Source organism: Pelophylax lessonae, assembly GCF_965119305.1.
Source record: "Pelophylax lessonae genome assembly, chromosome: 2".
Lineage (NCBI taxonomy): Eukaryota > Metazoa > Chordata > Amphibia > Anura > Ranidae > Pelophylax > Pelophylax lessonae.
This window is the reverse complement of record NC_138769.1, coordinates 128,884,182-128,903,710: the sequence shown is the minus strand read 5'-3', so window position 1 is coordinate 128,903,710 and position 19,529 is coordinate 128,884,182. Positions and strand designations below refer to the sequence as shown.

Below are 19,529 nucleotides of genomic sequence, written 5' to 3'. Positions count from 1 at the left end.
CACTGTATACAGCACAAAATGTTATGTAATGCTGTGTTAAACACTGCGCTGCACTACACATACACTGCTTACACTATACTGACGCTATACTCACACTACACCAACAACATACGCTCATAGTCACAATAAGTTAACACACTAACTCACTAGTAGCAAACTGAGCCCTGCTCTATCTATAAAAAAGGGGTTTTGACCAGCGTTATGGAGTGTATAAAATGTGTAAAAGGTACAAGTGCAGGTATAAAGCTGCCACCAACCAACCCCTAGAAGGGGGTCAAGTAAATGGAGTAAAAAGATTGGTAATGGCGCTAACCTGATTTCTTTGTATATTGCACAAGATCCCGTGTGTATATGTGAGTGGTAAGTACCATAAAAGATGAAGAAAATAACTTATGGTAAAAAATTCCAAGTGATCATAAAGTGCCAAGAGACAGGATCTATATATTGGGCTTGGTGATGTATGCCCAGAAAGTGCTTTAGTGCTAGAAATAAATGTGCAAACAAACATAAAGTGCTGTTTTATTCACAAACAGTGCAAAAGTAAATAGTGTGGTTATTTAATAATAAATAAAGTAAAAAAATATATTGTCCATAAAACTTTAGGTCTAGATTGTGCCAGAAGTGGTGCTAGTGCAAGAAACGGTGATAAAATCACTGAAGCTGTGATCTAAAAATAGCTGTGCATAAAAGGGACACTAGGTGTCGAACTCACCCCTTTAAATGGCACACAAGTAATGCAGGCTGTATTATTCACAGGTACACCAGATAGAGGCATAAAGGGTAGTCTTTAAATGGGCAAATCTCAGGGGATCCTCCAGGCGTGGGTCCGATCTGGGTGCTCAAGACAAAAAAGGCCCCATGGTGTAGTATATATCATCAATTATAAGGCAAGTGTAGTCAAACTCACGTTTTAGGCTGATCAGATTCAGTGTGAGATGCAGACGCCGAGCGCTGAAGTTACTTCCGCGTTCCACGGCTCCCAACTGCAAAACCGGAAGTGACGTTGACATTAAGACTCCGCCCTATGCGTTTCATCATCGGACGTCTACTGGAGCGGCCCTCGTCTTGATGTATATATTGCTCATTTTTAATAAAGATCCATGAACCATATTTTAGAAGTCACATTTCTCTGCACATCGGGCGCTCCTTTCTTTTTCATCTAAGTCTACATGCTGAAAACCCAACCCCTCAGAGGGCTCATGGCCACAATTCATCACTGGGCACTATCCACTCGAAGGCATTCATTTTTACCCACATGAATACCCACTCAGAACCAGTGATCAATCCAGTCAGTCCAGCAAGGTCTCCAACACAAGCTAGATAGTATTTAAAAAGACCTCAACCTCATTCGTCGAGACCATCAAGGTCCTATTCAAGTAGGAAATGTAAGAAGTCAACTACCGGAAAACCCAAGTCCTTGTAGCATTATTCCTTTATGGGGTGCTGCTGAGAAAATTGGTTTGGAGGTAAAAACACCTTCTCTGGGTGAGTCCAATCAACATACATAGTTTTTTGCAAGTGATGATGCACTGGGAAGGATTTGGGATGTTTTGGAGCTTGCCAGAAACTAAACTCAATTCCTTTTTTTGGAGAGGACTCTGAAAGTGGCAACTTCAAAACAGTGCGCACCACTTCTGTCAGGAAGCTTACTGTGGTTCTCAACAGCTTCCTCTTCTTTCTCACCTTGAGTATATTCTTCCAACACCTCCTCATCCTTCAAAAGGGGAGGAGGGAATGAAAAGTGCTCAAGCTTATGTCCCAGGCATTTCAAACAAGTGAGAACCCCTGAGTGCTGATCCTGCAAAACAGAATTGCCTGCAGAAAATTCCTCCTTTCACAGAAAGGAACCAGCGGATTGTGGCACTGAGGCGTTGAAACACCAGATAAGGGCAGAGATTCAGAGTTAATCTGACGCTTAGGGGAGCCAATACAGGGCAATCTGTATAGGGGGTTCTCCCTACATTACATAGAGATGTGGGAGCCGACCCAATTGTCCTTCCCTCCACCTCTCTACCTGTGCGAGGCTTGTTTGCTGAGGGGTTGGTAGGCCTTAAATACCCTGAAAGGGAGGGGCCACCCAGCTGAGAGGGGTGTGAACCCAAACCAAAATGCCTAAGTGCCCCAATACCTGGTGCCGATGCACTGTTGGCTGCTGCAGCTGTGTAGGGGCTATGGCTGAGAATAGTTGAACAGTTGGCGCTACTCTGCGCTGTAGGATTTAGGAGTCTGTAAACACATATGCTACTGTGACCAGGAAACTATCCTACCAGCATGTCCCTTTTTAGCAACACTACTGTGGTGTATCACTCCACCTGTAAAATTCAGACTACACTGCCCCAATGCACAGGGAGGAATATTCTTTTGGAAATACTGCCCCATGTTCAAACACAGAGGCACTCATCAGTCAATGCTGCAGGGCCAGAAGACCCAATCTTCATCCCTCATGGCACCCTTCAGGGCCTTGAATTTTCCCCAGGGGATCACTGTCTTGGACCTGTCAAGCACCCTGCCAGAAAGGTCAGCTGGTACATAGTACCCTGGAGATTTCTGCCCGTAGTATCCAGCTCCAACTGGCAACTTTACCCGCTATTGCATGCAGGGCCCGGGTAAGATCTCTGTAGACTTCTGGCTGTTTGTGTCCGATCCAGGTGAAGCCCTTCCCCACCCCCTCAGGGGTGTTTACAATGGGCCTCTGATGATGCTTCCTGGGCGGAGCAAAATGCATTGGGTGACGGGAACTTCCAGGGGCGTCATTTCCAGCATTTGGAACGCACACAATGGTACAGCTGTATTCTATGCTTTTAAACAAGAATACACAATGTGAGTGTATTTTTTTTTACTATAATAATAACATTTTTTAAACAGTATCACACTATGAATGTTTAATTCTCCTCCCATAATGCTCAATTGTTATACATGTGAGGAACTACCAAGGAATCACTAACAGAGTCACACAAGATTTCTCACTACAGGAGATATCATTATGGAAATTTGGTGAGTGAGAGCACGAGAGCAAGGGGAACTCCACTTTCACCATTTTGCCATATTTCATTGCACGGATTGCACTTTCTAAGGAATAATTGTGGCACAAAGGATCCACAGCACCTTATGGATTTATGAACTTTTATTTGCACGTTCTAAAATGTTGGAATTATTTATGTATGTTTTATGCATAAGTTTTTATGTTTAATTACTTTCACCTTTCATATTTTTTTGGTCACTAATATTATACTGAACAGACAGTCAGGGTTTTACCTGGAACGCATACACCTTTTACCTAGCAGCAGTCTGATTAGTAATAACCACACTGATATACTACGGCGTGGGGATATTTAAACCATGCAATAAAAACTTAACAGACAGCTTAACCTTCATTTCATAACAGAATTACAATTTAAAGTTTGCATAACTAAAAAGGGACTTTCTCCTCCATTACATGTGGTTTAAAGGGGAATATATAGAAAATTTGTTTTATGTATTTTGAATGTAACTGAAAGATTGTGTATTGAGTATATTCAGTAAGCTGTCTTTCTTTGAAAATTACTATACAAAAATAATATTAAAAATTAGCAAAGTCTAATAAAAAAAGAATCAATACCCATACAAAGTGCAATAAAACATACCTGAAAGAATATATATTATGGCTAATAATAAGATTTGAAAAAAAAAATATGTGTGAAAAATCTACGCCTGGCTCCACCATTTGACTGCTTTGTAACGTGTGTACAGACAAGTTTAGAAGCAAAATAAACCTTTTAATAAAAACAGATTTTGTTTAAGTTGATATAAAATTTTATTTTTCAAACATAACAAAGAGGCTTAACAATTTTACTGTACCGTGAAAAAAAGAATAAAAATAGACTTTATTGCAATGTTCCCGTATTCAAAGAGCTGTGCTAATCCATGTCTGAGAATTTCTCTTTTTTTTTTCTTTATTTCCATTCATTAAAAAAGGAAAAATTTCCAACAAAGTAAACAATTCATTTTGGCTGCAATATGGTACTAAGAACATTATCCCCAAGCTTTAGCTCAGGAATTATTATTTAATTCTAACTAATATAAAAAACTATATACAAACACTAAAAGTGTAACCTTTCTTCCTGACAAATTCATTTTTTTGTGAGACTGAGCAATGAAATAATCAAGATTAAGAGAAACTACACTGCATTTTAATAAGCACACATTTTGAGTGTTTATTATAACATTTAACTCATTAGGGCTTTAATATTATTAGATGTTCGATTTTTATATTTCATTTATGGAGTTGCCAATGTTCCCTCTACTAGTCAACTGTATGTGACAGAATGTGCTTCGTAACCCTTCAAGCGGTACTTGGTTTATTCAGCACAAGGTAACATTTTTTCTTGATAGCGGATCCCCTCCACTGTGGATACCTACTTTATCTGCACCCCCACCACCACCAATTGCTCACCAATTCCCTTAAAAAAGCCCTTGGGTTGGAGTTTACCCAGGGCCAAGGACCCTCTTTGTCCCATATGACAATACTTGGCTTGGTGATGGGCTGCTCAGCTGCTAGCGCTGCATTGTGGGAGGAAGAAGAGAGAGCAACATACTTTCCAACACTCAGAATTATTGGGTATTTCACAGGAAATCAGCAGGTGCTGAGGTAGAAGAGGAGAGCTGGGAAAGCGAGAACCAGTTGTTTGCACTGAAGACACTAAACCCCACCCTCTGCCATTCAACTGTCAATGCCAGCATATCTACTGTTTACCGAGTCAATGGTGTTTGACAGCTGGATAGCAGGGACAGGACTCATTGCCAGGAGTGATGGGTGTAAAGTGGAACTAAAGTCACCAGTGGTCTGATGTTCGTGAAGGGCCCCTTGCTGGCATCATCTTCTGGGCTTTTTCCAGTCATCTTGATTGGCTGGTGTGGGACAATCTGAATACTCCATATGTGCAGAAATTGGTCATCCCGACACACGGAGTGTACTGAAAATGTAATCTAAGCTATGCATGCGCAGCTCAATGTACAGTACTGTACATGCCACACAAGACTGCAAGCAGGTAAGTTTATTTTATTGCGGAAGAGACACTGAATGTCTCTTCTGGGATAAATAGCCTGCCTGTTCATACACATTGTGAATTCTAACTTTAGTTCCGCTTTAATATTAGCTCAAGGCTCTGTGTAGACTTTAGCACTGAGGTTACCTTATACACTTTTTAGGCCAGGTCAGGCTTACATAGGCAGGAAAAAAGCTTGTATATGTAATGATTAATAAAGGTTTCTCCAAGAACAAATCTATTTATACAGTATACAACTTATTGCGTAAAATTGAGGATTTTTAAACAATACAAACATTGATACAAATATTTTAAATAAATTGATAACATTCATGTATATACCTATAAAAAGACTAAAGCATCCCTTTAAAATATGCTGTTTGTGCAAAATGTTGCTGGTTGTCATGAAGGGAGGGGTTGACACAACTAGGGTAGGTTGACTAAAAGAGAGGTTTCGGATTTGCAGAAAAAATACACATATATAATTCCCTCCATGCTGCAGCATCTGTGTGATGCTGCAGCTGTCCCACGTTGGCGCTAAAACCTAGTACACAGGGGCTGAATATCGGTTGGTTTAACAGAAAGTGGCTGACATTTGGCTCGTGTATACATCAGCCTGTCCAACAGAAGCTGGCTGAACAGCAGTCTTCTCTCGAACATGCATGCTGGAAAACCAGCATCCAACCAATGTGTTTTGGCAGACCACAATAGCTCAATGAGGATCTCGCTAGGAGAGCCATAGTTAGTACAGTGGCTCCTCCCGAACTCCTCAGTTTTCTTTTCTTCTGCCCGCAGTGTGTACCAGGCTTTAGACCAAGAACTGATGATCGCTCAGTTCTCAGTCTGCTCAGAGCAGAGAGCAATGAGTTAGTTACCGCTCTTCTCCTGCAGCGCTCACTGGAGCACCTGGCTGGGGAGGAGGCAGAAGTTGTCGGCTCTGGCTCTCAGCCATGCAGTGAGAGGCTGAGCCAGCTGTCAATCAATCAGCTGGGTGGATCCTAACAAATTTGTCAAGATCTTTCTTCAGCTGATAGCGACTATACCCTGCTTTCAGCTGATTCTGGGTCACAGAAGAGCAGCAGTACATACACTCCTGTGACCCACCAGAGAAGTATGGATAAAACAGCTTTGGCAATATTCCCACTTTAAGAGTTCACTCAGGCAGGCCTATCCCTTTTTATAGTTCTCATGGCCATTAAACTTTTCTGTGTCTATAGTGCCCATTGCTTTTAATAAAAGGTTGTCAAAACATAGGAGGAAATGACAGGTGTTACAAAAAATTAGATTTTTGACTTATGGAAAAATCAATTTCTCTGATGTTGACGGACACAGCTCCTGATATTCATAACCATTGGTTTATACTGCCCCCTACAGGAGCAGGACACTAGGCAGAAAAGAATTCTGGCCACACCCATGGGCAGTCCTAGGGGGTATACTTCCCTCTCTCTGCTATAGCCACTCGGTTTTTTACAAGCAGTGTCAGGAGAATTATAACTCCACAGAAGGGTGGGTGCTGTGTCTGTCAATGAACATCAGAGAAATGGAATTTACAGTAAGTGAAAAATCCCATTTTCCTTTTGTTCATTGACGGATACAGCTCCTGCTATTCATTACCATTGGGATGTCTCAAAAGCAGTGTTAAACATAAGGGGTGGGAACAACAAAAAAATTCCCAAGGCTAAACATTAGCCAACAAGGCAACAGGAGCTCAACGAAACAACCGGAGCCCACCTGAAAAAAAACAACACACCCTTAGAGGATCAGGTCCTCTTAAACAGCAGTTTGCAAAACCTTGCAGCAAAAAGAAGCACCCACAGATGCCAACACATCCGCTTTATAAAACTTTGTAAAAGTTTGCACCAACTACCAGGTGGCCGCCTTGCAAACCTGCATCACTGACGCCTGATGACGGAAAGCCCAAAAGGCACTAAAGGAGGAACCTGACCCCTGATGTAATAGGCCTGAACCACCGTCTATCTGATCCATCTGGAAATGGTCGCAGAGGAAGCGGACAAACCTTTTCTAGGTCCATCTATAAGCACAAATAATGAGTCTGACTTCCTGAAAGATTCCGTAGCTGCCAGGTACATCCTAATTGCCCAAACCACATCCAAGGCATGCAAGGCAATTTCCTTCGGATGTTAAGGCACACAGGGAAGGCAAAACAATGTCCTCATTCAAATGGAAATCAGAGACAACTTTTGGAAGGAACGACGGACAGGGGCGAAAAACTACCTTATCCCTGTGAATCACCAGGTAACCTGAACGACAGGATAACACCACCAGTTCCGACACCTTGCGTGAAGAGGTGATAGCCACTAAAAACTTCTGGGACAGCGTAAGCAGGGGAATCTCCCGAATATTTTCAAAGAGAGGCTTATGTAGAGCTGAAAGCACCAAATTAAGACCCCAAGGTGCCAATGGAGCCCGCACTTGAGGAACCAAATGTCGGACACCCTGAAGAAAGGTATGCACCAGGGAGTGTGTGGCCAAAGGTCTTTGGAAGAAGACCGCTAAGGCCGACACCTGGTCCTTGATGGTACTCAAGGCTAATTTCTGTTCAACCTCCCGTTGAAGGAAGGTCAAGATCGGGCCACCGAGAAGGAGCGAGGAAGAACCCCAAGAGACTCACACACCATGCAATGTATGTCTTTCACGTATGATAGTATATCTTCCTACAGGTAGATTTCCTATCTCTCAACAGTGTAGGAATCACGACTCCTATCCCTAGATAAACCCCTATCCTTCAGCACCTGGCGTTCAACAGCTAAGCCGTCAAAGCGTCCACACGGGGACGCTTTGATCATCCCCACTCTTTAGCGACAATTCTGTCAAAATAGGCAGGGAAAGGAAACACCTTTACCGCTTTGGATGGCTTGTGAGTGCCAAAAAGGACCTGTGCCTCTGTTGCAGCTTCAGCTGCATCCTCTATCTTCAGGATCTCATGCACAGATACAATCAGTGCATCCACCGGCGCCTTTTCGTGCACGGTCGCAGACGTGGAGGAATTATCCTCGTTATCAGAGGATTCCAAGCACATGGTCGCAGATCCTGCAGGGTGACCCACGTCCGCGGCGCCGGAATCAGATTCAGGATCTGATGAGACAGATGAGGCAGGACAAGGCAGGGGGCGCTTTTTGCCAGCCCGTCGCCCACAAGCCACCTCTACCTGGAACACAAGGAACTCCAAGAGCGCAGTCAGTGCATGGATGAATGGTTGGGACCCGGAGGGCCCCGCAGCCTCAGAGAGGGGATCAGTTGGGGAAATGTTCTCCAAAGACTCCATGAGTCACCAGGGGGACCCCACAAAAGGTGTAAAATACTGCTAAGGGACAACCCCCACCACGCTGGCAGCACCACCCAGTTGCCAGGCACAAAGCACCAAGTGATCCTCAGCAGAGAGGGAGAGGACCCCACCAGACGCCACCAGTAGAATCTGCACTACACGTGCGGCGATCAAGGAGTAAAATGATCCAGGAGTCAGCACCAAGGGCAGAGGAGGGGCTCCCACTGCCAAAATCGCCGCTCACAGGGCTCCACTGTCATGGCCACTGCTATTTCCAATGGCAAACCACAAGAAAATGGCCGCCGCACTACACAAACATTGCTGCCATGTGGAGAAACACACAGGCTACAACACATGGCGGCGCCACAAGGTTTACAGGGACCCAGGAGAGAGACCAGGCCTCAAGGACAGATCCCAGCAGGAAGGAGCCCCCATGATGTACAACGCCCCCTCTGCACAATCAATTGTCCGGTTTCCGGCAGCGCACACCCCCCGTCGCCAGTTAGCGCCCCCCCAAAACCCTCCAGGGAGAGAGGGGGGACAGCTACTCACAATACCAGGAACCAGGGCACCGCTCCAGACAGAATTCCTCGCAATCGAAATGGGGGGGCGCTATCGGTCAGGAGGAACGCTGCGTTTCGGGCTGAGACCATATTGTATGTGGCCTCGTGAGACGTTTAACTCGCAGGCCAGCCCCCGTCTAGTGGAGCTACTTCGCGGCCGATCTAGCACAGAGCTGAGGTCTGTGCGTGCGCGCTGGCAAAACCGGGGTGACCAGTGGATCTAGAATATCCAGCACGTCGCACAGTCTGGCACTTGATTGTAGATCTCACAGAAAAAAATCCAGGAGAAAAAAATTTCTATCTAAAAAATTTTGCCAGGACCCCAGCAAGGAACTACCTCCTTACTCCTGACTAGGAAGAAACAAACTGAGTGTCTATAGCAGAGAGAGGGAGTATACCCCCTGGGACTGCCCATGGATGTAGCCAGAGTTATTTTCTGCCTAATGTCCTACTCCTGTAGGGGGCAGTATAACCCAATGGTTATGAATATCAGGAGCTGTGTCTGTCAATGAACGAAAGAGAAATACTAATTGTAATGTTTATTTCGCTGCCCAGTCTTACAACACTAAATTTGTCAGAAAGGTACAGTTGGGCTACAAATTTGACTTTGCAAGGATTAATTTGCCACCTATGTATACTGTATCCTTGTATAAGAAAAACTTCACATCCTTTTGAGAATGAATTGCAGCCCTCTGCCCTGCAATGTACTATAGACCACTGTGTGGCAGCATAAGGATAAAATGCTCTTGTCAGATCTGGCTATAACAATAAAACACGCCCTGGATAACCTGCTTGAACACAGCAGGGCATTAGTCCTTCTCTTGTGTGTGGGCAACACGTTGGTGGTTCGCTGTTCAGTGCAAATATCGCCTTTACTGTCCTGCATCACTGGCAACACTTTGACTTATTCTTCTTTGTGGATTGATACAAATTGCCGTCATTGCTATTTATCCCTGAAAATAATATAAAAAAAAAAAACATAAAAAAATTTGTAAAACCAATATTTCATACTCCTGATATGTGCCTGCTGTACCATGTACTTGAATGGTAAAGTATCCTGTTCTCTTTGTATTGCTTACTGTATACAATCACTGGGAATCCTGCCAGTCTCTATGCTTTCCTATTAAAAACTGACCACACTAAGCAGGAGAACGCACCAAGGCCAGATGGGAATTCAACCTGCTCTCCTCCAATGATCAGACTTGTGTCTCATTTATTGTCCTGTTACTGAAATCACTAAAAAGTTTGGGCTGGAGTTCCACTTGAAAAATGTTTTGTTTAAAGTACAGTAAAACCTTGGTTTGAGAGTAACTTGGTTTAAGAGCGCTTTGCAAGACAAGCAAAATTTTCAAATAAATTTTGACTTGATATACAAGCGATGTCTTGATATACAAGTAGCCTCAAGTCACAGCTGAGTATAAAAGAGAAGAGATGCACCTCTAAGTGTAGCAATATGGTTAAATGTAATGAAGGTACAACATTTAGCCACTCACATGGTTGATGATTGGAACAGGCACATCTAAGGATGCAGGCATCCAGGCTAAAGCTGTCCACATAGACCGTCCTCCGCAACGCCATCTACGTCATCCCTTCCATGCTGCCCCTCGCTTTCAGATCGCTTTACTGCAGGGTGGTCTTCCAGATCAGGATTACAGACTGGCAGCCGGCGGTGCAGAAGATGGTCTATGTCATAGGTCTGCAACCCGCGGCTCCGGAGCCGCATGTGGCTCTTTTGAACCTTTGCCGCGGCTCCGGGGCGGATGATAGCGAGGGGAGGAGGCGCACTGTGCGCCCCGACACTCCCCCAACACTCCCCACTGTGGCGCTGTCCTGGCTGTGACGTTGTGTGGGGGGCGGTGCGTGCGTTAGTCATGCACGTCCCGACGTCACCTTCCCGCCTGCTGTCGGAGAGGAGGGCAGCGGCACGCATGCAGGACGAAGAAGACGTCAGCAGCAGCATGCCAGGCACCAGTGTGAGGCAAGTGAAGTGCTGCCTCGGGGGGGGGCCCACACACTGCTTTGAAGGGGGCACGCACGCACGCTGGTCTCTGCATTGAAAGAGGGCATGTATGCTGGTCACTGCATTGAAAGGGGCATGTATGCTGGTCACTACATTGTAAGGAGGCATGTATGCTGGTCACTACATTGTAAGGAGGCATGTAAACTCCAACATAAAAATGTATATTAGTGCTAAAGAAAAGGCCTTCAAAAAATACAAGACTGAGGGGTCATTGGCAGCATTTAAGCATTACAAAGAGTGTAATAAGAAATGTAAAGATGAAATCAGGGCGGCTAAAATAGAACACGAGAGACATATAGCGGAGGAGAGTAAAAAGAACCCCAAGAAGTTCTTTAAGTATATAAACAGTAAGAAAGCGAGGCCAGAACACATTGGCCCCATAAAAGATGATAAAGGAAATATGGCCACTGAGGACAGAGAAAAGGCGGAAGTGTTAAATAATTTCTTCTCTTCAGTCTTCACAAAAGAATCGGGGGGCTACACGAACCCAGCTTGTAAGGCCGATAATACACCTCAGGAAGTGCCGCCATGGTTAACAGAAGATAGACTTAGAGCTAAACTAGAGAAACTTAACATAAATAAATCCCCGGGACCGGATGGCTTGCACCCGAGGGTTCTTAATGAGCTCAGCCAGGTGATTGCCAGACCATTATTCTTGATCTTTAAGGATAGTTTACAGACGGGTATGGTGCCAGCTGATTGGAAAAAAGCCAACGTGGTACCAATATTTAAGAAGGGGCCGAGATATATCCCGGGTAACTATAGGCCGGTCAGCCTAACATCTGTAGTCTGCAAAATTTTGGAGGGGATGTTAAGGGACCACATACAAGACTTTAGTAATAAAAACGGTATTATAAGTAGTAATCAGCATGGATTCATGAAAAATCGTTCTTGCCAAACCAATCTATTAACCTTCTACGATGAAGTGAGCAGCCACCTAGATAAAGGTAAGCCTGTGGATGTGGTGTATCTGGACTTTGCAAAGGCCTTTGACACCGTTCCCCACAAACGATTACTGTACAAACTAAGGAAGGTAGGTATGGACCATAAGGTGAGTACCTGGATAGAGAACTGGCTCCAGGGGAGAGTACAGAGGGTGGTGATTAATGGGGAGTACTCGGATTGGGCGGGTGTGGAAAGTGGGGTCCCCCAGGGTTCTGTCCTGGGACCAATCCTGTTTAATTTGTCCATAAACGATCTAGAGGAGGGGATATCGAGTACAATCTCAGTATTTGCAGATGATACTAAACTAGGCATGCCAATATCTTCTATGCAGGATGTGGAAACCTTGCAAGCAGACCTGAACAAAATAACGGGGTGGGCAATTACATGGCAGATGAGGTTTAATGTTGAAAAATGTAAAGTAATGCACTTGGGGGCCAGAAACCAGAAAGCAAGCTACTCACTAGGGGGGGAACCTCTGGGTGAGTCTAGGATGGAAAAGGACTTGGGGGTACTGGTAGACAACAAGCTTGGCAGTGGCATGCAATGCCAAGCCGCCGCAAGCAAAGCCAACAGAATACTGGGATGTATAAAAAAGGGGATTCACTCCAGAAATAAAGAGATTATTCTCCCACTCTACAAGACTCTGGTCCGGCCACATCTGGAGTATGCTGTCCAGTTCTGGGCACCGGTCCTCAGGAAGGATGTGCTGGAACTGGAGAAAGTCCAGAGAAGGGCAACAAAAATAATTAGGGGAATGGAGGACATCAGCTATGAGGAAAGACTACAAGCACTGAACCTTTTCTCTCTGGAGAAAAGACGATTGAGGGGGGATATGATATCAATGTACAAATACTGTACTGGTGACCCGAGCATAAGGAACAAACTATTCAGAGAAAGGAGATACAATAAGACACGTGGCCACTCACTAAAACTAGAGGAAAGGCGGTTTAACCTTAAAGTGCGTAAGGGGTTCTTCACTGTAAGAGCAGTAAGGATGTGGAATTCTCTTCCACAAGCAGTCATATCAGCAGGGAGCATCGATAGTTTCAAAAAACTAGTAGATGGACACCTTAAGGACCACAACATACAGGGGTATACAATGTACGGTTAAAAGCAAACACACACACGCATCATAGGTTGAACTGGATGGACTGATGTCTTTTTTCAGCCTTACTAACTATGTAACTATGTAACTATGTATGCTGGTCACTACATTGCAAGGAGGCATGTACGCTGGTCACTACATTGTAAGGGGGCATGTATGCTGGTCACTACATTGTAAGGGGGCATGTATGCTGGTCACTACATTGAAAGGGGAATGTATGCTGGTCACTGCATTGAAAGGGACATGTACGCTGGTCTCTGCATTGGGGTATGATCATTGGGCATAGCAAATTTTGTTATGGCGCCCTGTGATTTCTAATTACGTCCCTGTTTTCGACCCCCCGGTAGTTTTTTGTAGGTTTTGCGGCTCCCAGTTTTTTTTTTCCTTCAGAAACGGGTCCAAGTGGCTCTTTATGTCTTAAAGGTTGCAGACCCCTGGTCTATGTGGACAGCTTTACCCCGGATGCCTGCATACTTAGATGTGCCTGTTTTATTCATCAACCATGTGAGTTGCTAGATGTTGTACCTTCATTAAATGCAACCATATTGCTACACTTAGAGGCGCCTCTCTTCTCTTTGATACTCTGCAGCTCCTGCTGGATTTTGCTTCTAATCCCTTTGTGGAAGCGGCTATTTGTGGATGGACATTTTATGGTTATAATGCTATAATGCAATAATGCAATGCTCTAATCTTTTTATATGGACTATAAACTGAAGGACTTCTGAATAAATGGTTGTGGAACGAATCATCTGAGTTTCCATTATTTCTTATGGGGAAATTTGCTTTGATATAAGAGTGCTTTGGATTACAAGCATGTTTCCAGAACGAATTATGCTCGCAATCCAAGGTTTTACTGTATATTTAAAGCCTTGTGTTTTGAATAGAGTGAATAACGGTTAAAACCCCTGATCATTTTTTTTTTTTTTGCTCTGAGGCCTGGTTCACATCTTTGCAGGTTGTAGTTTGCATATTCCAGGTGCATTTTGCGTTTTTCAATACACGTTTTTGATTCATTGAAGTCTGTGGAACCAAAAACCAGAAGAAAAGTCCCTGGCCCTTTCCATAAAATGTATAGATGTGAACATGATCCATAGGAAACCATGTAAAATGGACCTTAGTATGTTCCCGCAAAACGGAAAACACACAAAAAAATGCATAGGTATGTACCAGGCCTTAGTAACCCATTGGGGTCTTGACTGGAGAAGTGACGATATCTCTTCAAAGTCAGTAAAATTCTCTGTTTGACAGTGGTCACCGCATCATGTGTCCCCATTGGCAGGTTCTTGTTATATATACATCTTAAAAGTCAATCCTGATCACAAGGAGACAATCTCCCTAGCAGGGACATAAATGGTAAAAATAAAAATTCTACTCTATTCACACTTACAACAATGGGTTTAGATACATTTTAAAATAATTTTTTTTCACAATTTATTTTCTATAGAAACAGAAATACAGCACCGGGTGATATACAGTATATATGGAAAGAGCAATGTGTTATATTTCATCATTTCCATAGTATGCCCATCTATTACAACTACTTTGATCACCTCCTCTGTTAACCATTTTAGTGCCATTTTAGTGCCGGTTCGCAGTGTGCGGCTGCGGAGATCGCATGTAATTCGGAGCGCACTGCTCCTTCATTACATGTGATCTCATGTGCAGTGCGAATTTCAGCCATACACTTTGTATGGCTGAATTTGCACTGCATCCGCACCAAACACGCACAGGAGGCATTTTTTGAGCCGCATCAAAATCGGATTGCACAGTGGTTCACACTTGTGTGATCCGATTCTGTGCGTACTTGCAGATCGCACTGCGATATGCTATCAAACTGGGGATGTCGATAACTTTTAATTGACACCCCCTGCGTATTGCATATGGCGGTCTGAACTGCCAGATGCGATGCGGGAACACGCTGCATATTCGCAGCGTTCCCGCATCGCACAAGTGTGAACCGAGCCTTAAGGGCCGGTTCACACTCTTGCGAGGGCGGCGATCGCATATAATATCGGAGTGCGCTGCTCCTTCATTACATGCGATCGGATGTGCGGATGCAAATTCAGCCATACACTTTGTATGGCTAAATTCGCACTGCACCCGCACAAAAGACGCACAGGACCCTTTTGTCCCGGTTCACACTTGTGCGATACGGGAAGGCTGCGAATTTGCAGCCTGTTCCCGCATCGCAAACGCACATCTGGCAGTTCACACTGCCATATGCGATACACAGGGGTGTCAATTAAATGTTCACGACACCCCCAGTTTGATCGCATATCGCAGTGCGATCTGACAGTTCGCACAGGATCGGATCGCACAAGTGTGAACCACTGTGCGATCCGATCCTGATGCGGCTGGAAAAAAGGGTCCTGTGCGTCTTTTGTGCGGGTGCAGTGTGAATTTCAGCCATACAAAGTGTATGGCTGAATTTGCATCCGCACATCCGATCGCATGTAATGAAGGAGCAGTGCGCTCCGATATTACATGCGATAGCCGCACTCGCAAGAGTGTGAACCGGCCCTTATTCCAGCCGCATCAGGATCGGATCGCACAGTGGTTCACACTTGTGCGATCCGATCCTGTGCGAACTGTCAGATCGCACTGCGATATGCGATCAAACTGGGGGTGTTGTTAACATTTAATTGACACCCCCTGCGTATCGCATATGGCAGTGTGAACTGCCAGATGTGCGTCTGCGATGCGGGAACAGGCTGCGAATTCGCAGCCTTCCTGCATCGCACAAGTGTGAACCAGGACTAAGAGATGTTTCTTTATCCCAAAAAAAAAAAAAAATTGCTGAAAAGTAATATAAAACAATACAGCATTAGATAAAACAGTCTACGAGAGTAAACAGTAAGGACTAGTGTGGAGCTGTCGCCACCTGCTGGTGATTTCTCTATGCTGCAGATCAGGTCACCCTCCAGCACACGTCAGCCCTCTAATCAGAGGAATGGTGGTAGCTAAAGCATTACACAAACCACTGCGCACATATGTGTACAGCAAACAACTCTGGTTTATGGGTTCATACTTACTCACTACTTCACCAATCTTTCTGGCATTCGTTTTTTCCAGCTCAGCCAGCACACTGGATTCAAATGTCAAAGATGCCACTCTGAAAAAGAATTCCTTCACATTTTCCCCTAACAGAGCAAAAAAAAAAAAAGGTAATTTAAGGAAAAAAATAAATAAATAAATAAAAAAAAACTTTACCAGTGACAATGCTGACACTCCATATTCCTGAACCCACTGTTTCCTGCATCCAAAAGAGTAACAATATCATTCTGACAAGAAAATGTAGCATGACTTGATAAAATGTAATGACCTGAAATCCTCAATTTTTTGTGCCTTGTATAACATATAAGGGTACCCAATTGTAACTTGATTGCTACGTAACCCCTAGTCCAGGGGTCTGCAACCTTTAAGACATAAAGAGCCACTTGGACCCGTTTCTGAAGGAAAAAAAAAACTGGGAGCCGCAAAACCTACAAAAAACTACCGGGGGGTCGAAAACAGGGACGTAATTAGAAATCACAGGGCGCCATAACAAAATTTGCTATGCCCAATGATCATACCCCAATGCAGAGACCAGCGTACATGTCCCTTTCAATGCAGTGACCAGCATACATTCCCCTTTCAATGTAGTGACCAGCATACATGCCCCCTTACAATGTAGTGACCAGCATACATGCCCCCTTACAATGTAGTGACCAGCGTACATGCCTCCTTGCAATGTAGTGACCAGCATACATAGTTACATAGTTACATAGTTAGTAAGGCTGAAAAAAGACATCAGTCCATCCAGTTCAACCTATGATGCGTGTGTGTGTTTGCTTTTAACCGTACATTGTATACCCCTGTATGTTGTGGTCCTTAAGGTGTCCATCTACTAGTTTTTTGAAACTATCGATGCTCCCTGCTGATATGACTGCTTGTGGAAGAGAATTCCACATCCTTACTGCTCTTACAGTGAAGAACCCCTTACGCACTTTAAGGTTAAACCGCCTTTCCTCTAGTTTTAGTGAGTGGCCACGTGTCTTATTGTATCTCCTTTCTCTGAATAGTTTGTTCCTTATGCTCGGGTCACCAGTACAGTATTTGTACATTGATATCATATCCCCCCTCAATCGTCTTTTCTCCAGAGAGAAAAGGTTCAGTGCTTGTAGTCTTTCCTCATAGCTGATGTCCTCCATTCCCCTAATTATTTTTGTTGCCCTTCTCTGGACTTTCTCCAGTTCCAGCACATCCTTCCTGAGGACCGGTGCCCAGAACTGGACAGCATACTCCAGATGTGGCCGGACCAGAGTCTTGTAGAGTGGGAGAATAATCTCTTTATTTCTGGAGTGAATCCCCTTTTTTATACATCCCAGTATTCTGTTGGCTTTGCTTGCGGCGGCTTGGCATTGCATGCCACTGCCAAGCTTGTTGTCTACCAGTACCCCCAAGTCCTTTTCCATCCTAGACTCACCCAGAGGTTCCCCCCCTAGTGAGTAGCTTGCTTTCTGGTTTCTGGCCCCCAAGTGCATTACTTTACATTTTTCAACATTAAACCTCATCTGCCATGTAATTGCCCACCCCGTTATTTTGTTCAGGTCTGCTTGCAAGGTTTCCACATCCTGCATAGAAGATATTGGCATGCCTAGTTTAGTATCATCTGCAAATACTGAGATTGTACTCGATATCCCCTCCTCTAGATCGTTTATGGACAAATTAAACAGGATTGGTCCCAGGACAGAACCCTGGGGGACCCCACTTTCCACACCCGCCCAATCCGAGTACTCCCCATTAATCACCACCCTCTGTACTCTCCCCTGGAGCCAGTTCTCTATCCAGGTACTCACCTTATGGTCCATACCTACCTTCCTTAGTTTGTACAGTAATCGTTTGTGGGGAACGGTGTCAAAGGCCTTTGCAAAGTCCAGATACACCACATCCACAGGCTTACCTTTATCTAGGTGGCTGCTCACTTCATCGTAGAAGGTTAATAGATTGGTTTGGCAAGAACGATTTTTCATGAATCCATGCTGATTACTACTTATAATACCGTTTTTATTACTAAAGTCTTGTATGTGGTCCCTTAACATCCCCTCCAAAATTTTGCAGACTACAGATGTTAGGCTGACCGGCCTATAGTTACCCGGGATATATCTCGGCCCCTTCTTAAATATTGGTACCACGTTGGCTTTTTTCCAATCAGCTGGCACCATACCCGTCTGTAAACTATCCTTAAAGATCAAGAATAATGGTCTGGCAATCACCTGGCTGAGCTCATTAAGAACCCTCGGGTGCAAGCCATCCGGTCCCGGGGATTTATTTATGTTAAGTTTCTCTAGTTTAGCTCTAAGTCTATCTTCTGTTAACCATGGCGGCACTTCCTGAGGTGTATTATCGGCCTTACAAGCTGGGTTCGTGTAGCCCCCCGATTCTTTTGTGAAGACTGAAGAGAAGAAATTATTTAACACTTCCGCCTTTTCTCTGTCCTCAGTGGCCATATTTCCTTTATCATCTTTTATGGGGCCAATGTGTTCTGGCCTCGCTTTCTTACTGTTTATATACTTAAAGAACTTCTTGGGGTTCTTTTTACTCTCCTCCGCTATATGTCTCTCGTGTTCTATTTTAGCCGCCCTGATTTCATCTTTACATTTCTTATTACACTCTTTGTAATGCTTAAATGCTGCCAATGACCCCTCAGTCTTGTATTTTTTGAAGGCCTTTTCTTTAGCACTAATATACATTTTTATGTTGGAGTTTACATGCCTCCTTACAATGTAGTGACCAGCATACATGCCTCCTTACAATGTAGTGACCAGCATACATGCCCCTTTCAATGCAGTGACCAGCATACATGCCCCTTTCAATGCAGTGACCAGCATACATGCCCTCTTTCAATGCAGAGACCAGCGTGCGTGCGTGCCCCCTTCAAAGCAGTGTGTGGGCCCCCCCCCGAGGCAGCACTTCACTTGCCTCACACTGGTGCCTGGCATGCTGCTGCTGACGTCTTCTTCGTCCTGCATGCGTGCCGCTGCCCTCCTCTCCGACAGCAGGCGGGAAGGTGACGTCGGGACGTGCATGACTAACGCACGCACCGCCCCCCACACAACGTCACAGCCAGGACAGCGCCACAGTGGGGAGTGTTGGGGGAGTGTCGGGGCGCACAGTGCGCCTCCTCCCCTCGCTATCATCCGCCCCGGAGCCGCGGCAAAGGTTCAAAAGAGCCACATGCGGCTCCGGAGCCGCGGGTTGCAGACCTATGCCCTAGTCAGACGCCCATTAGTGCCTAGCTAATCTAAGCCATAAAATTACAACTAACATTGCTCAAGAGAAGCCACTACACATTAACTGTAACCTACCTCCATAGAAAGGGCTAGACCACCAAGGCCGCGGCCTTGTTCATATCCCTCCACCAGATTCTTGATCCAACCTCCACACAATTCTGTCCCATAGACTTCCATGGGCTGGCAGAAAGGTAGGAGCTGATCTGTTTACCAGTTCTATAAACGTCTATTGAGCCAACCTGTATAAGCATGGAAGTTTGGATCAAGAAGCTGGCAGAAGGATGTAAAAAAAAAGTGGGAAAGTTTCCTTTTCC

At 44.7% G+C, this 19,529-nt stretch overlaps 1 protein-coding gene across 3 annotated transcripts in view; it reads right to left on the bottom strand.

Annotated features, from left to right (window-relative positions):
* Window positions 1-9,525: 9,525 nt before the first annotated feature.
* The window catches only part of RAB34 (RAB34, member RAS oncogene family), a 72,873-nt gene continuing 62,869 nt past the window's right edge, over window positions 9,526-19,529 (bottom strand). For all 3 annotated transcript variants that reach the window (XM_082247076.1, XM_082247078.1, XM_082247077.1), the window contains exons 10-11: window positions 15,976-16,083; window positions 9,526-9,826 (exon numbers count right to left, since the gene is read on the bottom strand). In XM_082247076.1, coding sequence (XP_082103202.1) covers window positions 9,759-9,826; window positions 15,976-16,083 — 176 coding nt within the window. In that variant the 3' untranslated portion in view covers window positions 9,526-9,758. The remainder of the gene's footprint in view (window positions 9,827-15,975; window positions 16,084-19,529) is intronic.